We start from the raw sequence: 23853 nt of genomic DNA, 5'->3' as shown, positions 1-23853 counted from the left end.
CTAGGCCTCACCAAGACATAATGGCCCAAACAAGTTATAAATTTTACAGAACTAAGCAGTTTAGCTACAAAGATTTGAACCTGCAATCATAATTTTGTTTGATATGTTTTGTGTAGTTGTTTGATACTTTCTCATGTTACCAATTTAGTTTTGTATCTGAAAAATTATAAATGCATTTTTCATGACATCTCCAGATATTTGTTTTCACTTTTCACCTTAAACAATTTACAATATATATCACATACCTAAGAACACGAAAAAGTTTAAACTAATAGAACGGCCCTTTAAACAATATATATCATCATTTGAAGTTTAAACTAATACACTCTCTGGTTCCCAGATACATCAAATTTTGTAAATCCCCAATTTCCTCATAAATAAGACTATAGGCAGTAATTACTTGTATTGTTCATCATCTGAAACCATACCCTACTGGTAAGAGATTACATTCCACCTGAGATTCTAAAGTTAACTAAAAACAAATCCCAGATACAACATAGAGCCATCCTTCACTGAAGAGTTACCCAAAGCTATACCCTTGACCGTACAACCCTCTATTCTCTTCAGTTAGGTTGTCAGAACATCACTTCAATTATTCACAAATCATTGCAATCCACTTCAATCTACTTCACTTTTTCTTTTTTATTTTTGATTAAAACCTACTTCACTCTTGACCTGCATTAATTGAACAAAATTTATTGCAGATCACTTCCTTCAATGAAACAATGTATGAGTCTCCTTTTTATGAATCGATGGTGTAAAAAAGTTTTACGCACATCACAACCAATCATGTGCGTAACCTTGAAGGTGGTTGTTGATAAAAGTCAAATATTAGTAATTATCTGACCTTTATGATTGATTGCGTATCACCGTCACTTTTGATTCAAAGCGTGTCTGGTGTCTGACACGTGTTAGATTCTTACACCGACACATGTATATTGAATTATGTTGTTTTCTCATGTTAAGTGTTGTGTTATATCTGGTAGCGTTGTGTTTGTCTATGTCAATGCTTCATAGATTGATTAAAATTGTAAAAACTCATTTAAAAAGGAACTTGATAAATAAAACCTGAAAGAAATCTAACTGGTGCATCAATCACTGAGGCGCTTCCTCAGATTATTCCTCATTGCTTCACTGCATTCTTCCGCACAAGCTTGCAGAGCAACGACGTTGATATAGGAGAGATAAGCTATAACACCGAACAACGAAGCTCCGCCGACAAACACAGCGGTTACCACCATTTGCCTCTCCATCGGCGATGATTACCTCCGAATAACCACTGTGTTTATTGTTTATGTAATTGGTGGTTTGGATTCTAATTTTACTCGGGAGATATATTATTCCCCAAGAAAAGTGTGACGTTGGTCATGCTTTGTTATCATCATGTGTTTGTGTTCTCAAGTATATTCATACACGTATGCATTTTACGCATTTTACACATTTACAGAGTTAAATCAATGAATCTTTTATATTGTTTAATTAAGCTAACTGGACATTAAGTTGGTCTCTATTTCAATCAAGAAAAGTGCATAACATAAGATTAGACAACCCTGCTGCAAGAATGGAAGCAATTTTGCATGTGCCTGTTCATTCAATAGCCTAAACAAATATATTGTACTTATTGCATGACTTTTCTTCCACTACCAAAAACAACGAGGAACCAAAAGATGATTGTGTCAAAAAGTTATTTTTACCAGATTTCAAAGTGTGATAGTTTTTCTAATACCTTCTAGTACCAAAAGAGACCTGCAACAGTGCAAGCCAATGGCATAATAAACTCAAGCTTGTTGAGACAAAGTGCGATGACAAGAATATAAGGAAGTGCAATTGCAGTGAAGGGAATGCATGTATCTTTTTGACCCAATGCTTTATGTACCGTGCCAATACCTTCTTTTTGATATCTGCTAAACTCAGGACAGTGAAAGGAAAACTAGATAGCCAACATAATATGCAGATTTTAACTTCACTCATTTCTTTTATTTTGTTCATATCACATGCTTCTAAAACTGCAGCACCGGCTGCTTATATTTCATTTGGCCATATTCAGAGGTATGGTGGTCTTGGAGGAGATCAGAATATCGGTAAAATCTGGCTAGTGTTTACTTCTGTAATATATGCTTAAGGAGACAAATATGCATGTTTAAACCTCTACCTGACCTTAGTAGAATACATTAACACAGATACTTCATGGGAGAAAACAGATATTTCATTTGTTCACCCATAATATGTACTTCATGGGGGAAACACAGATACTCTTAAAAGATCCTATCTAAATGCAATATTATCCTCACAAATAACATGCATATAAAAACATAGATATATGAGAGTATGACAGCAACTTAAACAACTATTGGATTTAGAAAGGGTCTATAAGCTAAAGTTCTGTCACCTGCATCACATTTAACGCTTTAGCAAACAATCCATCAGTATAAAGGCAAGCCTTGGATTTACATCAGCTAATTTTTATTGACAAGAACTACAAGAAATTATAATATACAGAAAGCCGCACGAACTATAATTATCCTTAAAACTGATCAGTACAAATTTCATATCACACCATTATGTAGCCTAAGCGATTTCCTACAGACAATGTCAAAGGCAACAAATGGAGTAGAACTAAGATGGTGAATGAATCCCATGAGATGTTATTCCTTGGAAGTGCTATCGGTATTAGGCTTAATAATCAGGTTGGTTCTCTATGGTACATATGATATCAAATATGTTACAAGGGAACAACTAAAACTTTTATTCTGTGCCGCGCCAATAATTGTACTGAATCCCCAAATATTGTTTATAGCAATTTCCAAGGCTGAAGAACCAAAATTCAAAGCCTCCACCTTACAGAAACTAAGGCCATGCTATCTCGTAGGGACTAAGATTGGGACTGGGCAACAGAGACAACAGCTAAGCAATAATAATGAAAGACATGATGCCCAACAAGTTATAGAATTTCCCTAACTATGCAATTTAGGCATTTAGCTACATGGATGAAACATGTTAAAATTTTTGTCTGATATGATTTCCTAAATTTTGTTATGTAAAACTAAGCATGTAATTTTCATGACGCATCCACATGTTTGTTTTCATTTTTCACCTTAAGCAATATATATGCATAAAAACATGGAAAAGTGCAACAGACAGAAAGGAAAAAAAAACCTTACTAGCCGCGACATAAACTTGTAAGAGTGCCATCAATCTTTCTAATCTTATTTGAAGTATAAACCAAGAAATACTTGTAGTTTTCAGGATATGAAACAATACCCTACTGGTATGTGGTTACATTACATGTCCACCAAAATATCCTAAAGTTAACTAAAACAAATCACAGAAACAAAAATAGAACAATCCTTCAACAGATGGCCAAATTCATATTCTTGTGTACACAAACCTCTATTCTCTTCTCTCTTCAGTTAGGTTATCAAATCATTACTTCAATTATTCACAAATCATCACAATCCACTTCACTTAAGTTAAGACCTGCATCAATTGAACAAAATTCATTAAATTTTACTTCCTTCCATGAAACAATGTCAATGAAACTAAAATCTTAACGAGTTTAATTTTCAAGCACTGCGGCATAAAAAGTTTTACACAGTCAGTACATTCACAATCAATCATGTGTGTGACTTTGAAAGTGATTATGGTCAATGACGAACGCTGTCTAACAGTTATAATTATGAATTATTGACAATGTAAAAATTATGTAAATAGCGACACTACTACGAACTTTGTAGCATCAACACTTCTCATCGAATGGTGTCTGACACATGTTAGTCTCTGACACCTACACGACAATGACACATGTGATTACATTGCATTATGTTAATTTCACAAATTACTATCGTTGACTACATGGCTCTACTTGTGTCATTTACGGTGTCAGTACCAGTAAAAAATTGCAAAGAGAATTTGTGCATTCTCACAACAAAAATTATCTCAATTTTTCTCTTCATCAAATTTTATCAAACAATTGAGACGGAAAATCTAACCGATGCATAAATCAATCACCGAAGCGCTTTCTGAGATAATTCCTCATGGCTTCACTGCGTTCTTTCGCACGAGCCTGCTGTGGAGCAACGTTAACGAACGAGAGATAAGCTCCGGCGCCGAACAATGAAGCACCGATAGCAAACACGGCGGCGGTTAAAGCAATTTCCCTACTCGTCGGCGGATACGACCAATACACCATGTTATTTTTCAAAACACTGTGATTTTTTTTTGTGTGTAATTTTTCTTCTTGATGAGTGAATTTTCTCATATATAGTTTCATAAAAAAGAAAATAATTAAATTTAAATTAGTTTTTGATATTTTTGTATGAACTATGGACTTATTTGTTCTCTATATAAAAGTATTTTTTATTAAAGACAATATAAAAGTGTTTTTTTTTTTTTAAAAAAAAAGTCAAAATGAGATTATATAATAAAGCAGTCTCTAGAGCACAAGGTCTGCTTTAGAGACTACTACAGGAACCAAGAGTTACAACAAATACAAAACCAACCCAACAGGACTACATTAGTCAATACCCAAACAAACAAGAGGGTATGACCACCACTGCTGGGTACCAAAAACAAAAGTAGCTTTTCTAGCTTTCAACTAACTTAAGGACAACATCTTAACCTTATCTAACAAACGGGGAATGAGAGTTATTACATTATTAAAAGTGTTATATTCGATACTAAAATTATTCCATCATTCAAGGTTGGAAAGAAAACAATTGACGGATTCTTTGCTTTTTTAAGTATGAAAATTATGATCATGAAAGAAAAATAGGGTTTGGAGGTGAGGATTCGTGTAGAAATGAAAGAAATGAGAGTTGATTTGATTATGTCTATCTTTAATAGAAAAAATGAATTTTTCATTTTTTTTTTCCGCATGTGAGGTGGAGAGTCGTTATCTGTGAAAGTAAGATTTCTCAACATTCTAAAAAATAGAGAAAAGAAGAAATTAGAAGGCACAAGAAGAAAATAGAATTTCTCAAAATACTTGACACATCAATTGGTAGTTAACTATTTTTGGTTAAAATCCAATGCAAGTTAACTATTTTTCAGTTAAAATCTAACAACAGTTAACTGTCGTTAGGTTTAAACTTGTCATTTCAAGGTGTTTCTTAGCTTTTTGTGAGGTGAGAAAAATAATTTTCAAAGGAAAATGTTTGAAAAAGCTGAGTAGAAAACGGGCCAAGGCCCACTTGAAAGGCCCAACCCATTCGACAGAAGTTTATAACCCAACCCTCTCAACCTCATTTCTTCGCCTCAAACACCAAACCCTAATTCCTCTGCGTCTTCATCTTCCTCCCTTCACCGCACACACTCTCACACACATTCACCAAAATGGGTCGTGTCAGAACCAAAACCGTGAAAAAATCCTCACGCCAAGTAATCGAACGTTACTACTCAAAAATGACCCTAGATTTCCACACAAACAAAAAGATCCTCGAAGAAGTTGCACTGATCCCATCAAAGCGTCTTCGCAACAAGATCGCTGGGTTTTCAACCCATCTCATGAAGCGTATTCAAAAGGGACCAGTTCGTGGAATCTCGTTGAAGCTACAAGAGGAAGAGCGTGAAAGGAGGATGGATTTCGTTCCTGATGTTTCTGCTATCAGGACTGACCATATTGAGGTTGATAAGGAGACTCTTGATATGCTTGCTGCTCTTGGTATGTCCGAGATTCCCGGGGTTGTTCAGGTTGATCCTGTTCCTGTTCAACAGGTGCCGTTTGGAAGAGGTGCTGGTGTTGCTGCTGGTGGTGGAAGAAGGTTTTAAGATTTAATGATGAAATGGATCAGAGTACTTTGAATTTTATTTATGTTTTTGAGAAAAAAATTATGTTACCGAGTTTTGGATTTTGAAACTTGTTTAGTTGTTGTTATGGGATTTATCTTGTTTAATTTGCTTGCTAATTAATCTTATGCTATGGAATGATATTATATATTGGATTAAATTCCGTGTGATTTGATTTTGTGTTGATTTTAGTATGGTGTGGTAATAGGATTTTGTGCTGGGCAAAGAGGGACTTCATAGTTAACTGCAACAATTACTGTTACCTGTTACTTATGTTAATAGTTATGGTTTATGGGGTGGTAATTGTGAATGTATAGCATAATTTTAACCTTACGACACATGCTATTACATTTTAATTGTATTATTTCTTCAAATTATTACCGGTGTCAATGTGTTAGTGATGTGCCAAGCATCTGTTTTTTCGTGTTTGTGATCGGTGTGTTGTAGATTCTAACTCTCTTATGTGCACGGTGAACACAAATTGTCATCCATCTACATGGTATAACAAATGTAGAAGAACTTGAAGTTTTCATGGTGAACACAAATTGTCATCCATCTATATGGTATAACAAATGTAGAAGAACTTGAAGTTTTCATGTTTTGATTTAGCTGTCCAAATGTTTTTGGAATTGTTCAATGTGTAGATATTTATTTATCATGTTTCGTCTGGGTGTATTGTTTTAGATTTGGAGTTGTCATATAAATGATTGGTGCTAGAGGTGATTTAGGACAATTCAAATTTAAAAAGTTTGTTTCTTTATTGGGGAATCTTATAGGGAAAGGGGTATATGTGCTTTCTTTTATGGTCTTCTATTGAAATTTGAAATTTCATCATTTTGAGGAGTTTGTTTTGTTCCGAGGACACATTTTGGCAATTTCTTGATTTGGGTTAGGTTGTTTAGTTGCTGGTTTATGTTTGCTTTGCAATGGCAATGAATTGTTTTCAAGAGTTGTAATCCTTAACTGCAATGGTAATGAATATGGAATTATTTGATGGGGGGGAGTATTTGTTTGACCTTTGGTGCCTCATCTTACATGGGTTTTGCTACCTTGTTAATGTTGTTGGTTGTTTCTTTTGTTTAAGATATATGCAATTTGGATGTTGTTTTGGTAGCTTTTGTTGTGGGAAATAGAAATTAGTCACTTTCCTGGTTGATGCCCATGATAATAGCAGTTAAAGTCATGGTTTGGAATTTAGTTTATGCTTTTGTTGTGTTAATAGTAATTCTTTTCCTTCATTTGTTTTAGTTAAATTATACCCACTTCTAAAGTCTATTGAAATGGAGCTCACATCCCCTCTATTTTTTAATGAGCGCAAACCTCCCTTGCTGGTAACATCGATAGCTGCCTTTCAATAGAAAGGGGGAAATTTTTAAGTTTGCTTTGTCGCCTTCTCACGTTGTTTCCTTTTGAAACCTTGAAATATTCACTCCAATTTTCGGTATTAAAGCATAGCAGAGCTTCTTTTTTTTTTTTTTTACTTGAACCTAGAGTCTAATTTTCTAAATTACAAACTCTTCTCGAATATTTTAAGACACTCCTCGTCTTTCATTGCACATTTTTTAATTTATGGAAAGTTAGCATTTCCAATCAAATAAATCACCTCTGCATTACTCTATTCATGGTTTGGGAATCAATTGATTAATTGTTTACTGAGTGATTGAACTTGTCACGACAAATCATCTTCAGTTACAAGTGTTTTGGTGTCAAGATTTATAACCCATTTTGGTATTTTTAGCATTTTGATGCCAATGTGGAGATGTTGAACTGCTATATGTCTGTCTGGATTTGTATGAGATGAGACGATAGAGTGCTTAAACAAATCTCCCTGCCCTTACAGTTCTAGCAAAAGGGGTGGCTTGTGTCACCAATTACACAACAAATAATGGATGTTTATTCCTGTAAAAGTATTGCAAAACCTCAACGGAGGTGAAAATAAGATCATCTTTGGTCTATGATTGACTCTTATTCAAATTGAGCAAGAAGCAAAGAAAATTAATCCAATATTTATTGTTAAGATAGGTGGAAGGTGACGTGTAATACAAACACTGCCATTTAAGTGCAAATCTATTCTCATGTTTTGCAACGTTATTTGTTGGTTATATCTATAATCACTGCCTCAACCTTTCCCCAACTCAGCTGCTCTTGCCTTTAACCTATACTTTCTCCCCCTTGTTTGTTGGTTATCATCAGTATCAGTGAGATTCAAAATCTTCTCCCTATTTTAGGATTTGAATATGACGATGGCCTGAGGCTATTGCTGAGGCACAACTAGTAATGTGAATGTTAGTTACTGAGGCACGACTAACACTTGCATTATGGCCAATTAAGGCCTCTAGAAAATTTTATGACACTAATGGTAGGTGTGTCGAAGGTCTATGCATGTACTTACCATTGTTATATCACTGGTAAAAACCAATCTGCAACAGAAAATTTTCACCAAGGATCCAGGAAATGACCTTGATTATGTGTTTTAGAATTTTAACTATTGTGGCATAGAACTATTAACATGTCATAATCATAAATCACAACATCTTCGATCGATTTGTTTTGAAGGGAACGATGAAACCTTTATATAGCCCACATAAACAAAAACAAGTATGATTCCAATGGAATGGCACGCTAAACACGGGAAGAGTATATTAAGGCACATGATTAACATGTCATAATGTAACATTCCCTAAAAAAAAAATGTCATAATGTAACATATCACTGCTAATCATTATATCATGATTGACTTATCATTTTGTAGTAGTCTAACAAGCTATCTAATCCTGCTTATCATTTATTAGGTGCAAAAATTTAAGTGTAAAAGATGGTCTGAGAAAAGAATTTTCCAAATTTAAAATACAAAGAAAATAATGTGAACAAAACCTCAGTTAATGGCTGGAATGGAATTCAAATTTATTTTTGATGCTCATCTGATCCATGTTTACATGAAGTTAACAGAAGGGAAATCAGTATTATATTAACAAACAAAGCATATTAAGATCAACAACATGGTCATCTTAATTTAATCACATATCAAGGCCTTTATAATTTCATCTTAATCATTCAACATAGTCATCTTAATAATGTGAACAAAATTTGCCTTTATAATTTCTTGCTTGAAATAAGCCTGCAAAAAATGAACAAACACAACAAAAAACATGGAAGATCATGAGATGACACTTACTTTTTTTAATTTGTCAATTGTGCAATCAATTTGGTTGTATATGCGCTACAAAAAATTAACAAACACAATATATCAGACTCATTTCTATTTATTTTGTTTGAGTTATAAATTCCATTCGCGCATTGGAGGAATTCTAGGGTTTCATTTGTACATCTTCATACTTTCATATTCAACCAATCAGGTGCGTTCACTTCTTGTGTGCGATTTTATTATCACTACAGCTATTGATTGATTGAAATCCTCGATTAATGGTGTTTTGTATTAGAATTATGAAATTCATCACTATGTTGATTTCAAATTTTGTAAAATGGTATAAATTATCTACTTTTCATATGCATCGGAATGATTTAGAATACGATATAGCTGAAAGCTTGCAAATTTCTGGATTTTCTGTGATGTTCATGATTTTGATCGAATGTTTGAGATAATCTTACATGAATTCTGTTTTCATTTGTTATATAATACTTGAGGCAAAATGGAGTTAATTTGGTTTGGTAGAAAAATCTTTATTTTTATTAGTAGCTTGGTAATCGTCAAATTTTGAACTTTTTGTGAATGCTTTTGTTTTTTGTTTTTGAATATAATGGGATAAGTTATCTCTATGTTAGGGAAATAATTTTTAGAGTCTTAACAATAACATGTTATGTGATCTACAGCATGTTTAAATATTCGAAAAAGTTACTGGTTCCTATGCTTGATCATACTGCTTTTGGCATATGTTCACGTTAGAATTATGTTTCAGCCTCTAATGTGCGCGAAAGTTACATTACAATTTACAAAGCAGTTTTAGTTACGGGAATATCCAGTTAGTTGGATTTTTATTGAATGGAAAGTGTATGATTAGATTCGTTCTCTTCCTTGTACAATTGTATCATGGCTTATCCCTCCTCCCTAATTTGATAGTTATCGACTGGTGTTATTTAATAGAAGCTATAGCGGCGCTATCATTATAGGGCAGCGGACTGGTTTTACTCAATACCCTATTTAGTACAAAATATTGTCAAATAGCGGAGTTAGCGGCGCTATCACCGCGCTATAGCCTATAACACTTATGCTGTGCAGTTTTTTTTTTGTTAATCTGCTATATTTTGCTATCTGCGATTGACAGCACTGGTTTTGGACGACATGAATGGATTGATGTTCCCTTTCGTATAGTTCAATTGCGTACCTTATTAATTTAGGAATGTTGTGCTTGTACCCTCTTGATTGTACAGAGGTATAAGGAACTTGAAAGTCTAAAGCTTCTATCATTTCTTAGCATTCTTAGGAATGATTCTTGAAAGTATAAAGCTTCTTATAGTTTTCTTTGTAGTTTCGGGTAATTGACTGAACAAGACAGCAGACTTTGGTAAAGTACTAGCATTTATTAGCCAGTTCATACCACTTGATTCCATGATTCTCCCTAAAACTTTCCTCTGTTTAGGCTTGCACATTCTGCATAATTATGTAGAACTGGTGTTTTCATTCGATGGATTTATAGGATTGGTATGCAACATAATTAATGCTCAAGTTGTTAGGGATAACATGTATGCTCTATTGCTAGCTCAAACATATGCAGTGCACCTTGTGCCATTATCTTATGTTGTCCAAATATATGTTATAAATATTGCCTCTGTTGTCTAAATCATGCAGCATCATTACTCTGCAGCACTATTACTACTATATGGTGGATGGTAGCACTATTACTCTATGGAGAATGGCAAGATGCACACATGGAAGTTCGATACACTGACGTTGATTACATCGTGTTTTCTGATGCGGCTTCTCTTGTTGCTTCTGGTTTTTCTCCTTATCAAAGAACCACTTATCGTTATTCTCCTCTCCTCGCTTTTCTTCTTCTTCCTAATCATTTCATTCATCGCTCTTGGGGAAAGTTTCTCTTCTCTTCTGCAGGTATCTATCTTTCTTTAATTAATTTATTCACTCCTTTTAGCTTTTTTCAATAAGTGCTTACAACTTATGAAAAAAGTTGTAATCAATTTGTTTTTTTTTTCTTCTTATTTTTGAAAACTCTCTAGGATAGCTTATGAAAAAACTTACTTGAAATCATTTTTTTCTTTCTTTCTTTGTTTTGTTGTAGAAATAGCTTATACATAAGGACTTATATTAGAATTAGAAATGCTTATGCTGTAAGACATAAGCGCGTAAATAAGTTTATCCAAAAATGACCATAGCTTATACATAACGACTTCTGCGATAGCTGATCATTCATTAAGCGCTTCATTAAGTTGTTTATCCAAACATGACCATCGCTTATATGTAAGGTCATGTGATAATGTGATAACCGATTACTCATTAAGCGTTTGATTAAATTGGTTATCAAAAGGCATTCCAAGTGTTGGTTTGTGAGAGCTTCTGTGGAGGTAGATTGAAAGGTTTTCTGTGGCAGTGATTATGTATGTTATGTATAGAATCTGGATTCTCCTAGATGAGGGATGCACTTTAGAGAGCAAAACAGGTGAGGAGTTATAACGGGTTATTAGGAAATTAGGATTTAGGAGAGGCCAGATGATAGAGATTTTGGAGAGGATAGAAAGGCTGGAGAGGGGTTGGAGAGGATTCGGATTCAAGATCAATTTAACAGGTTATTTGTGACTGGGGCAATGTTGTTCTCGGTTTTACTGGGACCATGGTAGCTGCTACCCAGTTATAACTATGCTCTTTCCTCTGTATAGTGTACTTCGCATTTTAGTTGAGGCAAATCCTTGCATATGATTAATGCAAGGATTATTTGGGTTGTCTTATTTGAGTTTATTTATCTACTCACATAAACACTTGCGAGATTGTTTGACAGTGCTTACGGAAATAGCCTATGTCATTTCTATAAGTTGTTTTTAGCCTATCTTGGTGAACTCTTCAGGATACCAAAACAACCTACATAAAATCTATTTGATTTTTTTTTTTTTTTTATGTAAGCCTTGCTATGCATACCTGAAGCTCGGGTAAAATGTGAAGGTTGTGTTAGGCCTCGACAAAATTTTGTCGATTCTCTCTGACATGGACCAATTACGTAATAGCTGTTGTTTTTTTATTTGTATATTTTGTTGTAAAAATAGGTTATGCGTAAGCACTTCCATGACAAATGATCATGCTATAAGCGCTTAAGTAAGTTGTATATCCAAACTGGATCTTACCTTATACATAAGGACTTATGTGACAACCGAATATTCATTAACTGCTCAATTAATCTGGTTATTCAAATGCATTCCAAATGTTTTTTGCGGCAGTGATTTTGCATATTCTTTTATATAGAATATAGAATTTGGCTTCTCCTAGATGAGGGATGTACTTTAGAGAAAGAAAAAAAGGTGAGGAGTTAATAAACAGGTTATTATGAAATTAGGAGATAGAGAGCAAGAGAGGAATTTGGAGAGAGATAAGAAGGCCAGAGACGGGTTAGAGAGAGCTCTCCTGGAAAGATTCAGATTCTAGTCCAATGTATGGTGAGAGGATCATTGATGTCCTCTATTTTACTCGGATCTCCTTAGATGCTATCTAGTTATATAACTTATAACCATAGACTTCTAAAATTACTCCCCATTTTAGGTGAGACAAATCCTTGAATATGGTTAATTAATGCATACCCATTTTTGGTTCTGATCAATTTCACCTTTTATAGTTCTGAGATAAGAATGTTCTTTCTATCAAAGCCAAAATAAAGAAAAAGAAAACAGAAAATGTCGCTCCATCTTATAGTCAAAGTTACAAAAGACAAAGTGTTGCGAGTGTGAGACGTGGATTGAAGAATTTCTGTTTTGGGTTGATTTAAGCGACCATTTTGTCCCTCTGCAATAAATTTTAGGGTCTGTTTACTTTGTGAAAACTGTGTTTTTATTTTACCTTGATGGGAACTATTGAAGTGAATCATTGTGATGGAGAGAAGATGAAATGCTAGTTAAAGATGATGCATTTCCAGAAATAATGAAAAACAGTTTTTTTTTACATATTCATCATTTCCGGAAATGCATATAATCATTCACATCAAAAGTCTCTTACATGTGAACAAGTAAAATTAAAACAAATTTTAGAAAATGAAAATATAATACGTTTTCACAAAGTAAACAGGCCCTTTATTATTGTGTTGCTAAGCAATGAATATGCTGAATGGTCTTCCATTTATTACACCTAAGCAAATGTTTATTGTTTCTTAAATGCAGATATACTTGTGGGATATTTTATCTATTATATTCTAAAGCTGCAGAAGGTTCCTGAAAACCTCTGCAACTACTCTGTCATGGCATGGCTTTTGAATCCATTTACGTTCACCATTGGGACACGCGGGAACTGTGAACCCGTTGTCTCTGCCATGCTTTTGTGGATCATTGTCTGTCTTATGAAAGGTATGGTTCTGCTTCTGTATTGGATTAAATTGATCGTGCTGTTAGCTTGTTATAGCAATGTTCAGTTTCTTGCATTGTAATCTATAGTCTTTTCTATGTCCTGAAAATGTACTAGTACATATGAGCAGTTGGTGGTCTTTTTTGCAAAACACAGTTTAACGTCACAAAATGAGCACTATCCAAAAATAGATTTTACATTCTTTAATAAGCGTACAAAATTTAGCCAAAATAACTTTCATCTTTCCATTTTTCAGTATTTTTTACAAGCATTCACCACTGAAAACTGAAATGTTATGACCTGTTTTTTTTCCCACTTACCAAGCATTTAAAAGTTGAGAAGCCATATTATAATTTAAGATATAATATAAGAGGATCATTTGATACCCCTTGTTTCATGAGGGTACCGGTGCCCTTAACGATAAGCAGTTTTGGTATCCTTAAAGAAAAAGGAATGATACCAAGATAAACTTTCCAGTATATGACATAAGTATATTGTTTGAGTAAAGGGGTAGATGCCTTTTACTTCTCTCTCAGTTTTCTTTTCTAATTTTAAAACCAATTTGAGAAGATTAAGTTTGAGCCTTTCATTTGATTGTTAGTCTTGTTTGGTTGACACACCAAAGAAAGGTTTTTTTCTTTTTTTTCCAGTAAAAGATGTCAAATGTTAGAAACTTGCATATATCTTGTTATGTTGTTTTTTCCCCCTTTTTCCTTCTTATTCCCCCTGGTTTGCAGGTAATGTGTTACAGTCAGCTTTTTAGTATGGACTTGTTGTCCATTTTAGGATTTATCCTATAATTTATTCTATTCCTATAATCCTGGTTCTTGATCCGAACTTCTTCCCATCTGGTCAGAAACCCGTCCTACGGAACTGGAGTACTTTTCAGAAAGAGAGACCCGAAGACAGGAATGGCTTGTTCACCCCACTTAATTTCTTGAAAAGCTTATTCACAAGGAACAGGATGATGTTTGGACTGGTATCAGGATTGGTTTTCCTCTTATGTACTGGCCTGTTCTACTGCTTATATGGATGGGAATTCCTACATGAGGCGCTACTGTATCATCTTACTCGTACAGATCCAAGGCACAACTTCTCCATCTATTTCTATCATATATATCTTCATTATGGGAATGATATTTCAGTTGTGGAAAAGCTTGTCTCCTTTTTGCCACAGTTTTTGGTTCAGCTTGTTCTGATTTTTAGCTTTGCACGGGATTTGCCATTTTGCCTTTTTGTGCAGACTGTATCATTTGTGGCCTTCAATAAGGTTTGTTAAGTAATACTACCTCCATTCCTTTTTAATTATTGATTTTGTAGAAGAATTTTGTTCCTATTTAGTTGTCGTTTTAAAGTTGATTATAACATTAATTATTGTTGTGTGAATAACACCCTTAACTATTTATTGCAAATAGAGAAATAAGTTGAATAAGATAATAAATAAGTCTAATACGTATATCAGTATACATTTCCAATATTGCTACATATTTTCATTTAATTACAGTTCTAATTCTAATATATATACACACACACACACACATATATACATATTAGATTATTTTATTTCAGACATCATTGTGTCTCTATTGGAACCCTTTATGGCAACGGTCCTTTAAATCTAGTTAATCAACACACTTCCTCATATTTGAGCAGAAATGTATTGGACCATGCATCTGATCTCTGTTTATCTTGCAGGTGATTACCGCACAATACTTTGTTTGGTTCTTCTGCTTATTGCCTCTAATACTCCCATGGAGTAAAATGAAGCTGAAATGGGGTGGATTGTCTTGCATTCTTTTGTGGATCGGAGCTCAAACCCATTGGTTATTGTGGGGCTACCTTCTTGAGTTCAAGGGTAAAAATGTCTTTTTACAGCTCTGGGCGGCAAGCTTACTGTTTCTTGCAGCCAACATATTCATCCTTGTCATGATTATTCGTCAACATAATTGTTCTTCTGTTTTCAAAGCTTTAGAGAATACCCACTCCAAACACGTAACTAAACTTGAATGAGTAACCTTGGTCTGCGAATGAGTTTCAATTTTCATCCTTACCATTGCTATGTATCGCCCAGACACGCAACAATTTTGGAAGGTTAAGAATGCATGGTCAAGACTACAACAACTGATATATTGGTGAAACTGGTGCTGCTTTCTTAAAGTGAACAGTGAGCAAATCATTGTATTATGATTGTTCTGTAACCCTTAATTTATTTTTATATTTTTTGCAGTGCATAATCTTAAGCAACGAGTTTATTTTGATTGCTTTTTTAGCTCTTTGTTCTTTGTTTGCACTTGAACTCAAGATCTTTCAAGAAACTCTTACGTTGTATTATATTTGACAACTTGTCAATTAACAAATTGAAGTTTAGTTTAATCTGATATCATATTCAATTCAGTACCGGCGTTATCATGTGACAGTTAATGTTAAACCAGATGTGCATATTGGCCATCGGCCCATTGTGGGATACGTAGGATGCACATTTGGTAAGATTCAAAATTGACTGATTGATATCTTAGTGGTAATTTCGAAAAGTTGTGGTTCTATTATTCACAAAAAACCTCATTCTTGGTCTTTTCTGTGCGTTCATCTTCTTAACTTTGTGTATTAGCTTCTTTTCCAGTAGCTAGTTTTTCCTCTCTTTGCAAGTTAATTGTGGAATTGAGAAAGAATCGGAAGTTGCTTGTATTGTAAGTCACTGACTAGTTGGTTAACTAACTGTTTGTTATAAACAGTGGTATAAGTTAGTTAGGATTGATAACTAAATAAGTGATTGATCACAATGTACAATTCAGATTTGTAAATTAAATTTTTCTGTTATACAAGCTTTTCATTGTTCATCTATGTAGATCAAAGTTATATTTTCACATTGATAATATAACTTATCTTCTCCATTTTTACTCCCTAATAGGTGTCCCCAAAAACCTCCAACTTTACTCGTGCAACTCAACTTTAATCTCTCACTTGTACAAAGTCATATATGTTGCCTCAATTGAAGAACGAAAGTATTAGAATTATTAGAATATCATTGTCATTATTAGAATATTGTTGTTATTATTAGAATATAATTGTCATTAAATAGTCATGATTGTATAGTAAATAGACACAGAATCTGACATTGTATATGTATCATTGGAAAATCAATAGAAAGGCAAGGGCCTATCATTCCAATATGGTATCAGTAAGCATAGGTACTGATCCTAAACCTAATTGTGCCGCCGCTCTACTCACATAACCGGCTGCACAACCTTCTTCTTTCTCTCATCTCACCCACGCTGCTCTCATCAGCTTCCTTTCTCTCATCATGTCTACCGCACAATCATCTCCCTCCTCCACTCCCAAATCTTCCTCCTCTCCCCAAAACTCTGCAACCACACAAAATACCAATCCTCTCATTCATCCCGCATTCACCATCTCTAACATCACCAATTTTATCAAAATTACCCTAAGTATTGAAAAGGGTCAATATAACACTTGGTCTGAACTCTTCAAAATCCATGCCCGTGTTCATCAAGTCATTGATCATATCATCCCATCTGAAATCACATCATCTTCTAATCTCAAAGACGCCGATCCAAATCTCTGGGCACGTCTTGATGCTGTTGTCCTTCAATGGATTTATGGCACGATTTCTGATGACCTTCTTCACATCATCATTGAGCGGGATTCAACCGCGGAAAATGCGTGGAACAAATTATTCAACATTTTCTATGACAATAAAAATTCTCGGGCTCTCTACCTAGAGCAAGAATTTTCTAACGTCCATATGGAACAATTTCCTGATGCATCCACATATTGTCAACATCTCAAATCCCTGTCTGATCAACTCTCTAATGTTGGTGCTCCCGTGTCTAACGAAAGACTTGTTCTTCAACTTATCTCTGGCCTGACAGATGCGTATGCAACGGTGGGTTCACAAATCCGTCATGGAGACTCTCTTCCACCTTTTTACAAAGCTCGTTCTATGATTATCTTGGAAGAAACGGCTAAAGCAAAGAAAGCAACAAATTCCATCAGCAACTCTGCTTTCGTATCATCTCTTGATGATAACGTGGCCTCAGCAACTCCCTCTCAGCAGCGCAACCACCGCAACAACCACAGTGGTGCTGGTCGTGGTGGCCGAAACAATGGTCGTGGTGGCCGTGGCAGGGGCAGAAACAATGGTCGTGGTGGAGGTCGTTCCCAGCCTCAGTGGACCACTCCCACATATCCCAGACAGCAGCAGTGGGCATATCCATGGCAGCCATGGGCCACTCCACCGTGTCCATATCTGACAACCGGTGCTCCCCATCAACAAACAGGCATACTAGGTCCTAAACCTCAGCAAGCTCACATGGCAACTGCTCCACCTCATATGAACAGTCAGCAAGGCTCATCTTATTATGCTCCGACTGACATCCAAGCTGCTATGCATACTTTCTCCATCTCTCCTCCTGATGATCAATGGTATATGGACAGCGGGACGACTTCTCATATGACGGGCAATGGAGGTAATCTCACATCTTATTTTAATACGAGTAATAATATTACTGTTGGAAGTGGTCATCATATTCCTGTAATTGGTTGTGGTAATGCATCTTTACCCAATTCCCTAAGCTTAAACAATGTTTTGCATGCAGGAACGCTTTTAATGAGATGTAACAGTTCTGGCGACCTTTACCTTATTCCCACAAGACCAAACACAACAACACTACCACCATCCGCCTTTGCTGCTTCATCTAATGAGTTATGGCATAGTCGTTTAGGACATCCAGGAGCTCCTATCTTAAATTCTCTTCATCGAAACAAACTTTTGCTATGTAATAAGTTTCAAAATTATTTCTTTTGTCACTCTTGTCCACTTGGGAAACAAATAAAATTACCTTTTTACAATTCATTGTCATTTACTTGTATGCCTTTTGACATTGTTCATAGCGATCTTTGGACTTCTCCGGTATTAAGCTCCGGAGGGCATCATTACTATGTGTTATTTCTTGATGATTTTACTAATTTTTTGTGGACTTTTCCAATCTCAAACAAATCACAAGTACATTCCATTTTTTTACAATTCCGTGCTCACATTAAAACACAATTTGAACGTGAAATAAAATGTTTTCAATGTGACAATGGCAAGGAATACGATAATGCTCTTTTTCATAAGTTTTGTGAACAAAATGGAATGTCTTTTCGATTCTCTTGTCCTCATACCTCCCCTCAAAATGGAAAAGCCGAAAGAAAAATTTGTACAATCAATAATATAATTCGAACTCTCCTTGCCCATGCTTCTATTCCACCAGTTTTCTGGCACCATGCTCTTCAAATGGCCACTTACCTACACAACATACTTCCAAATAAGAAACTCACTCTCCAATCACCCACCAAAATTCTCTACCAAAAAGACCCGTCTTATTCACACCTCCGAGTTTTTGGATGTCTTTGCTATCCATTAATTCCATCCACCACTAGGAATAAACTCCAACCTCGGTCTACACCATGTGTCTTTCTAGGATATCCATCTAACCATAGAGGTTATAAGTGTTATGAATTGTCAAGTCATAAAATCATTATTTCTCGACATGTCATTTTTGAGGAAAATACGTTTCCCTTTTCCACCATGAATGCTCCTACAACGGCTGACTATAATTTTTTAGATGATGGCATAATCCCTCTACTTCCCTCACACTTGTACACCACATATCCAACAACTCCCTCTCCCAACATAACCGCCACCCAATCACCATCACCAGCAGCCCAACAAACTCCTACCCCTCAAACCACAAACCACACAAGTGTTCCCCTCTCACCAACCTCCTCGGCCCAACAACCTACACCCACATTTCAAACACCTTCTCCCTCCCAGACAACGACCTCATCTCCACAAACTACACCTACCACCTTTTCTCCACCGATTCCAACATCCATTTCCCCTCCAGCACCTCATTCACCTCAAATGAGAACCCGTTCACAACACCGTATTGTCAAACCTCGTACGCTTTTCAACCTACACTCATCAACCAACCAAACTATCTCTCCTTTACCTACAAATCCCATTGATGTGTTACGAGATCCTAATTGGAAAATGGCCATGAAAGACGAATATTATGCTCTTATTGAAAATAAGACGTGGGAATTAGTTCCTCGTCCCTCTAATGCTAATGTTATTCGAAGTTTGTGGATTTTCAGGCACAAGAAGAAATCTGATGGTTCTTTGGAGCGATACAAAGCTCGTCTTGTAGGTAATGGTGCTAATCAACAATCAGGTGTCGATTGTGGTGAAACCTTCAGCCCTGTCGTCAAACCAGCCACTATTCGCATGGTACTTAGCATTGCAATATCCAAATCATGGTGTCTCCATCAACTAGATGTCAAAAATGCTTTTTTGCATGGAAATCTTGACGAAACCGTGTATATGCACCAGCCTCCTGGATTCTGTGATCCACAATATCCTGAGCATGTTTGTCTCCTCAAGAAATCTCTCTATGGTTTAAAACAAGCACCGCGTGCCTGGTACCAAAGATTCACTGACTATGTTGCCACATTGGGTTTCTCTCACAACATCTCTGATCACTCTTTATTCGTTTTTCATCGTGGCCTTGATACTGCTTATATCCTTCTATATGTGGATGACATAATTCTCACTGCTTCATCTGATGCTCTTCGTGACTCTATTATGTCTAAACTTAGTTCTGAATTCGCCATGAAGGATTTGGGTCCTCTAAGTTATTTTCTAGGAATATCTGTCACTAAACACACAGGTGGTCTTTTCTTGTCTCAAAGAAAATATGCAGAGGAGATTATAGAACGAGCAGGCATGTCCTCTTGCAAACCATCACCCACTCCAGTCGACACCAAGGCAAAACTTAGTGGCTCTTCTGGGAATCCATATCATGACCCAACTGAATATCGGAGTCTTGCAGGAGCACTACAATATTTAACTTTCACAAGACCCGATATCTCTTATGCAGTACAACAGGTATGCCTATTCATACATGACCCTAAAACGCAACATATGTCAGCACTGAAGCGTATCATTCGGTATATTCATGGCACTATTGATTTCGGCCTTCACTTACATCCCTCCTCTGTCAGCAAATTGGTTTCTTACACTGATGCAGATTGGGCTGGTTGCCTGGACACCAGGCGATCCACCTCTGGTTACTGTGTTTGTCTTGGTGACAATTTAATCTCATGGTCTGCCAAACGTCAACACACCCTCTCTCGGTCCAGTGCCAATGCCGAGTACCGCGGAGTCACCAATGTAGTATCTGAATCTTGTTGGATTAGAAACTTACTGTTGGAACTACATTGCCCAGTCACAACAGCCACTCTGGTTTATTGTGATAATGTGAGTGCTGTCTATTTATCCGGCAACCCAGTCCAACATCAACGCACCAAACACATCGAGATGAATATACATTTTGTGCGTGAGAAAGTCGCCCGTGGCCAAGTACGAGTCTTACATGTCCCTTCACGTTACCAAATCGCTGACATCTTCACCAAAGGACTTCCGTTGCAACTCTTTGATGATTTTCGAGATAGTCTCAACATTCGTCAACCTCCCGTTTCGACTACGGGGGTGTATTAGAATTATTAAAATATCATTGTCATTATTAGAATATTGTTGTTATTATTAAAATATAATTGTCATTAAATAGTCATGATTGTATAGTAAATAGACACAAAATCTGACATTGTATATGTATCATTGGAAAATCAATAGAAAGGCAAGGGCCTATATTGAAATTGTAAGTAGTAGTTCAGAGAAGTTCGACCAGAAAATTTGAAGTATCAGTCTAATGCATCACTACGTGCTAATTGCGACTTCCTGTGTTACACACATTTCTTTCAATTATTACTTATTCTACTAAATATTTACATTTTGTTCATCAGATGATATAATATTATTGTTTATAAACCTCCTCAATAAAATATCAATATTCAGTATGACAATACAAGCATCAAATGGGAAGTCTAAGCTATGATTTTTCAAAAGCTTACGTTTGGGATTAGACATAATGGCCATAATTTACGGATCTAGACCATTAAAAGAATTAGATGACTAGTACTTTTGAAAACATGTGTTAGCTTACTGAGTTTGGTAGAGCTGTCTGCAATTTTGGTTGAGGGTTTCATCCTATATTTCAGATATTTCTAAGAAATTACCCGAGCCTTTATAGAAAGACTGGTCCTGCCCGGGCATCAGTTTTTCTATACAGAGATGTGTAACAAGTATGTAGCTCTTTTGCTGTAGCTTTTCTCCTAATGTAAATTAATACATACTACTTGGTAAGGGACGCTGCCTATTTCTGCATCGTCTCTATGATATTTTGATGTATGATCACACATTTAGTATGAAAATATGTGTGGTTTTACTTTTACACTATCCATCCTTTTGTTTTCGTTTTTCCACACTTGACGTTAGTTTAAGGCTTAACGTCATTTTATCTGTTTTTTGAGATGGGGAGAAAACTGATTTTCTAAATAAGATAAATTCCATCACCCATATTGTAAACCCGATTCTTTAACCGGTCAAGTGAGAGAAGAGACTAACTTATTCCAATGTGAGTAACGTTTTGAACCAACTTGAAACTTTCAAAACATAAGAGACTAATTTGAAACCTAAAATAAACATAAGGGACTAAACATGCAATTAAGCCTTTTAAATTTGAAGTAAGATTTTGAGAGTAAAGAAGTGCTAGAAACAATTTTTTCTTCTTCTAAGGCTTTACTTGATCATAGCTCAATCTTCTTTGCACCTCTAAAAAAAGAAACTCAATCTTGTTTGCTTCTGTAACATTAAGTAACCATATTCATAGCTATCATCATGCTTCAATCTATCCAACATTACTTGTAATTATTCACAATAACCATTTGTTTCATTACTGTGATTCACCATATTCTAAATTGCAGTCCATTACACTATTTGAAAGTATCATGGTTTTGATTACAACAAAAGAAGATGGAGAAAGTTTTAGCGAATATGCAATGTTATTGGATCAAGGTTCTTTGAAATCAGTATGCCTTTGCAAAACAAACTAAACCTCCTCTACAAACTGTCAAAGTTGATCTAAATTCTAATGCCATTTTTAAGCACTAAATGCATAAAAAAAAAAAAATATAATATCAACAATTACCTGCTGAGAATATTAATAGCCAAAACAAAATTAATAAGTGCAATTTATAATTTTCAACACATGCACAGCACTACAGACACATACAATACATAACATAATATGATCATTAGAGGAGCAATTCTTGTGTAGTTAACTGCTACACCAGTTAACCACACTCTTAAGCCATATGAGAATTGACAAAAAAAAAAAGTTATATCTCATTTATGTTATTTTCTTAAAGATATTTCTTGCAAAAAAATCAATTTTTATTTAATTATGAGTAATATTTCTGCAAAACATTCATATTTGTCTGCTATATTTTATTCAAAGTTTATTTTGATATTATTTGGAATAATTAATCTTACATGTAAGTTCTCATTAACGTAATATATTTTGATTAAAATACTTACATCACCTCAACAAAACTAAAAGTCTAGTTTTTTTTTTTGAAAGAAAAAACAACAAAAGTAAATCATAAAATCTATTGCATAATCTATTTGAGAAACTACATCATCGCTATTTCTAAAAATTCCATATATTTTTTTTATTCTATTGCATAATCTATTGTTAGCATAAATGACATCCATTCCTTCAAAAAAAAAAAATTACATCCATAGAATCCTTTTGTTAGTAGAAATATATTAGTTGCAAAAGCAATTTACATTTGCATTTACAATATTATCATCGTTGCAAACTTGTTTCTTCTAAAATGAGCATTTCACCGATGAAGAAACATCCATACATTTATCTTTAGGGTTTTGCATGGTCGCATATGTTCTAGATTTACCCACCAAAGCAGTTCTTGCATTCCTCAAGATTAGAAGATTCACACAGTTTTGCTTAGTCTTATTACAACCTGCCAAATTCGGATTTCAATGATGCAATAAAACTCAACATCGTAATACATTGCAACCAAACTAAAAAGTTAATCTAGAGTGTAACCATTTTAGTATACTATCTTGTTACATGCTTTCAATTGCTAAAGTCAAAAGGAACAATCACATCTACTTTTATCCTCCTAATTTTTTTTAGAGTTAATCTAGAATTGATTTTGATTAAAAATGAGTTTATGGTTCTTGATTTGCATGCGGTTGACTAGACAAGCTTAACAGTTTATTTTTCCTATACATTGTTATACATTTCAACTGTCTCTTAGTGGTAGCTTATAGCGTGGAACCATCATTAGAGGTGATTCATCGAAGACTGGAAGATTTTACCTGTCTTTCATCGAATTTCAGCAGGTTTATAAAGTTGGGTCTTGCTAACTAACAAGTTCCCTAAAGGTTTTTCTTGAGGGGAAAAAATGTCATGTCGAAAAGAATAATTTCTGAGACTTTAAAGGAATTGAATAACAATTTCTACATAAGACAATTGTTGCCATTTTTCAATAGAGTTTATAAAAGTCCTACATTTTTGTTACATGAAACATTTCAAGATAACCTCTAATTCCTGGAACCTGCCTCTCAA

The 23853-nt window shown here is 35.0% G+C and overlaps 2 protein-coding genes and 1 pseudogene across 2 annotated transcripts; 2 read left to right on the top strand and 1 right to left on the bottom strand.

The window, feature by feature from the left end:
- Positions 1–3142: 3142 nt before the first annotated feature.
- On the bottom strand, positions 3143–4273 carry LOC25483768 (uncharacterized). The gene is made up of 2 exons (XM_013612475.3): positions 3990–4273; positions 3143–3477 (listed from the first exon to the last, which is right to left on the bottom strand). The coding sequence occupies exon 1, from the start codon at positions 4268–4270 to the stop codon at positions 4001–4003; it is 270 nt and encodes an 89-aa protein (XP_013467929.2). The 5' UTR covers positions 4271–4273; the 3' UTR covers positions 3143–3477; positions 3990–4000.
- Positions 4274–5234: 961 nt separating this feature from the next.
- LOC25483767 (40S ribosomal protein S17) lies at positions 5235–5956 on the top strand. Its single transcript, XM_013612473.3, has one exon. The coding sequence runs from the start codon at positions 5332–5334 to the stop codon at positions 5764–5766; it is 435 nt and encodes a 144-aa protein (XP_013467927.1). The 5' UTR covers positions 5235–5331; the 3' UTR covers positions 5767–5956.
- A 4031-nt stretch (positions 5957–9987) lies between these two features.
- LOC25483766 (GPI mannosyltransferase 1-like) lies at positions 9988–15555 on the top strand (annotated as a pseudogene).
- Positions 15556–23853: the final 8298 nt, after the last annotated feature.

Source organism: Medicago truncatula, chromosome 1 (genome assembly GCF_003473485.1).
Source record: "Medicago truncatula cultivar Jemalong A17 chromosome 1, MtrunA17r5.0-ANR, whole genome shotgun sequence".
NCBI lineage: Eukaryota > Viridiplantae > Streptophyta > Magnoliopsida > Fabales > Fabaceae > Medicago > Medicago truncatula.
Note: the sequence above shows the minus strand (reverse complement) of the source record. Positions and strands in the feature narration are given on the sequence as shown.

Coding starts and splice junctions, on each gene's coding strand:
- LOC25483768 (XM_013612475.3), bottom strand. CDS start 4,270: ATGAAACTATATATGAGAAAATTCACTCATCAAGAAGAAAAATTACAC.
- LOC25483767 (XM_013612473.3), top strand. CDS start 5,332: ATGGGTCGTGTCAGAACCAAAACCGTGAAAAAATCCTCACGCCAAGTA.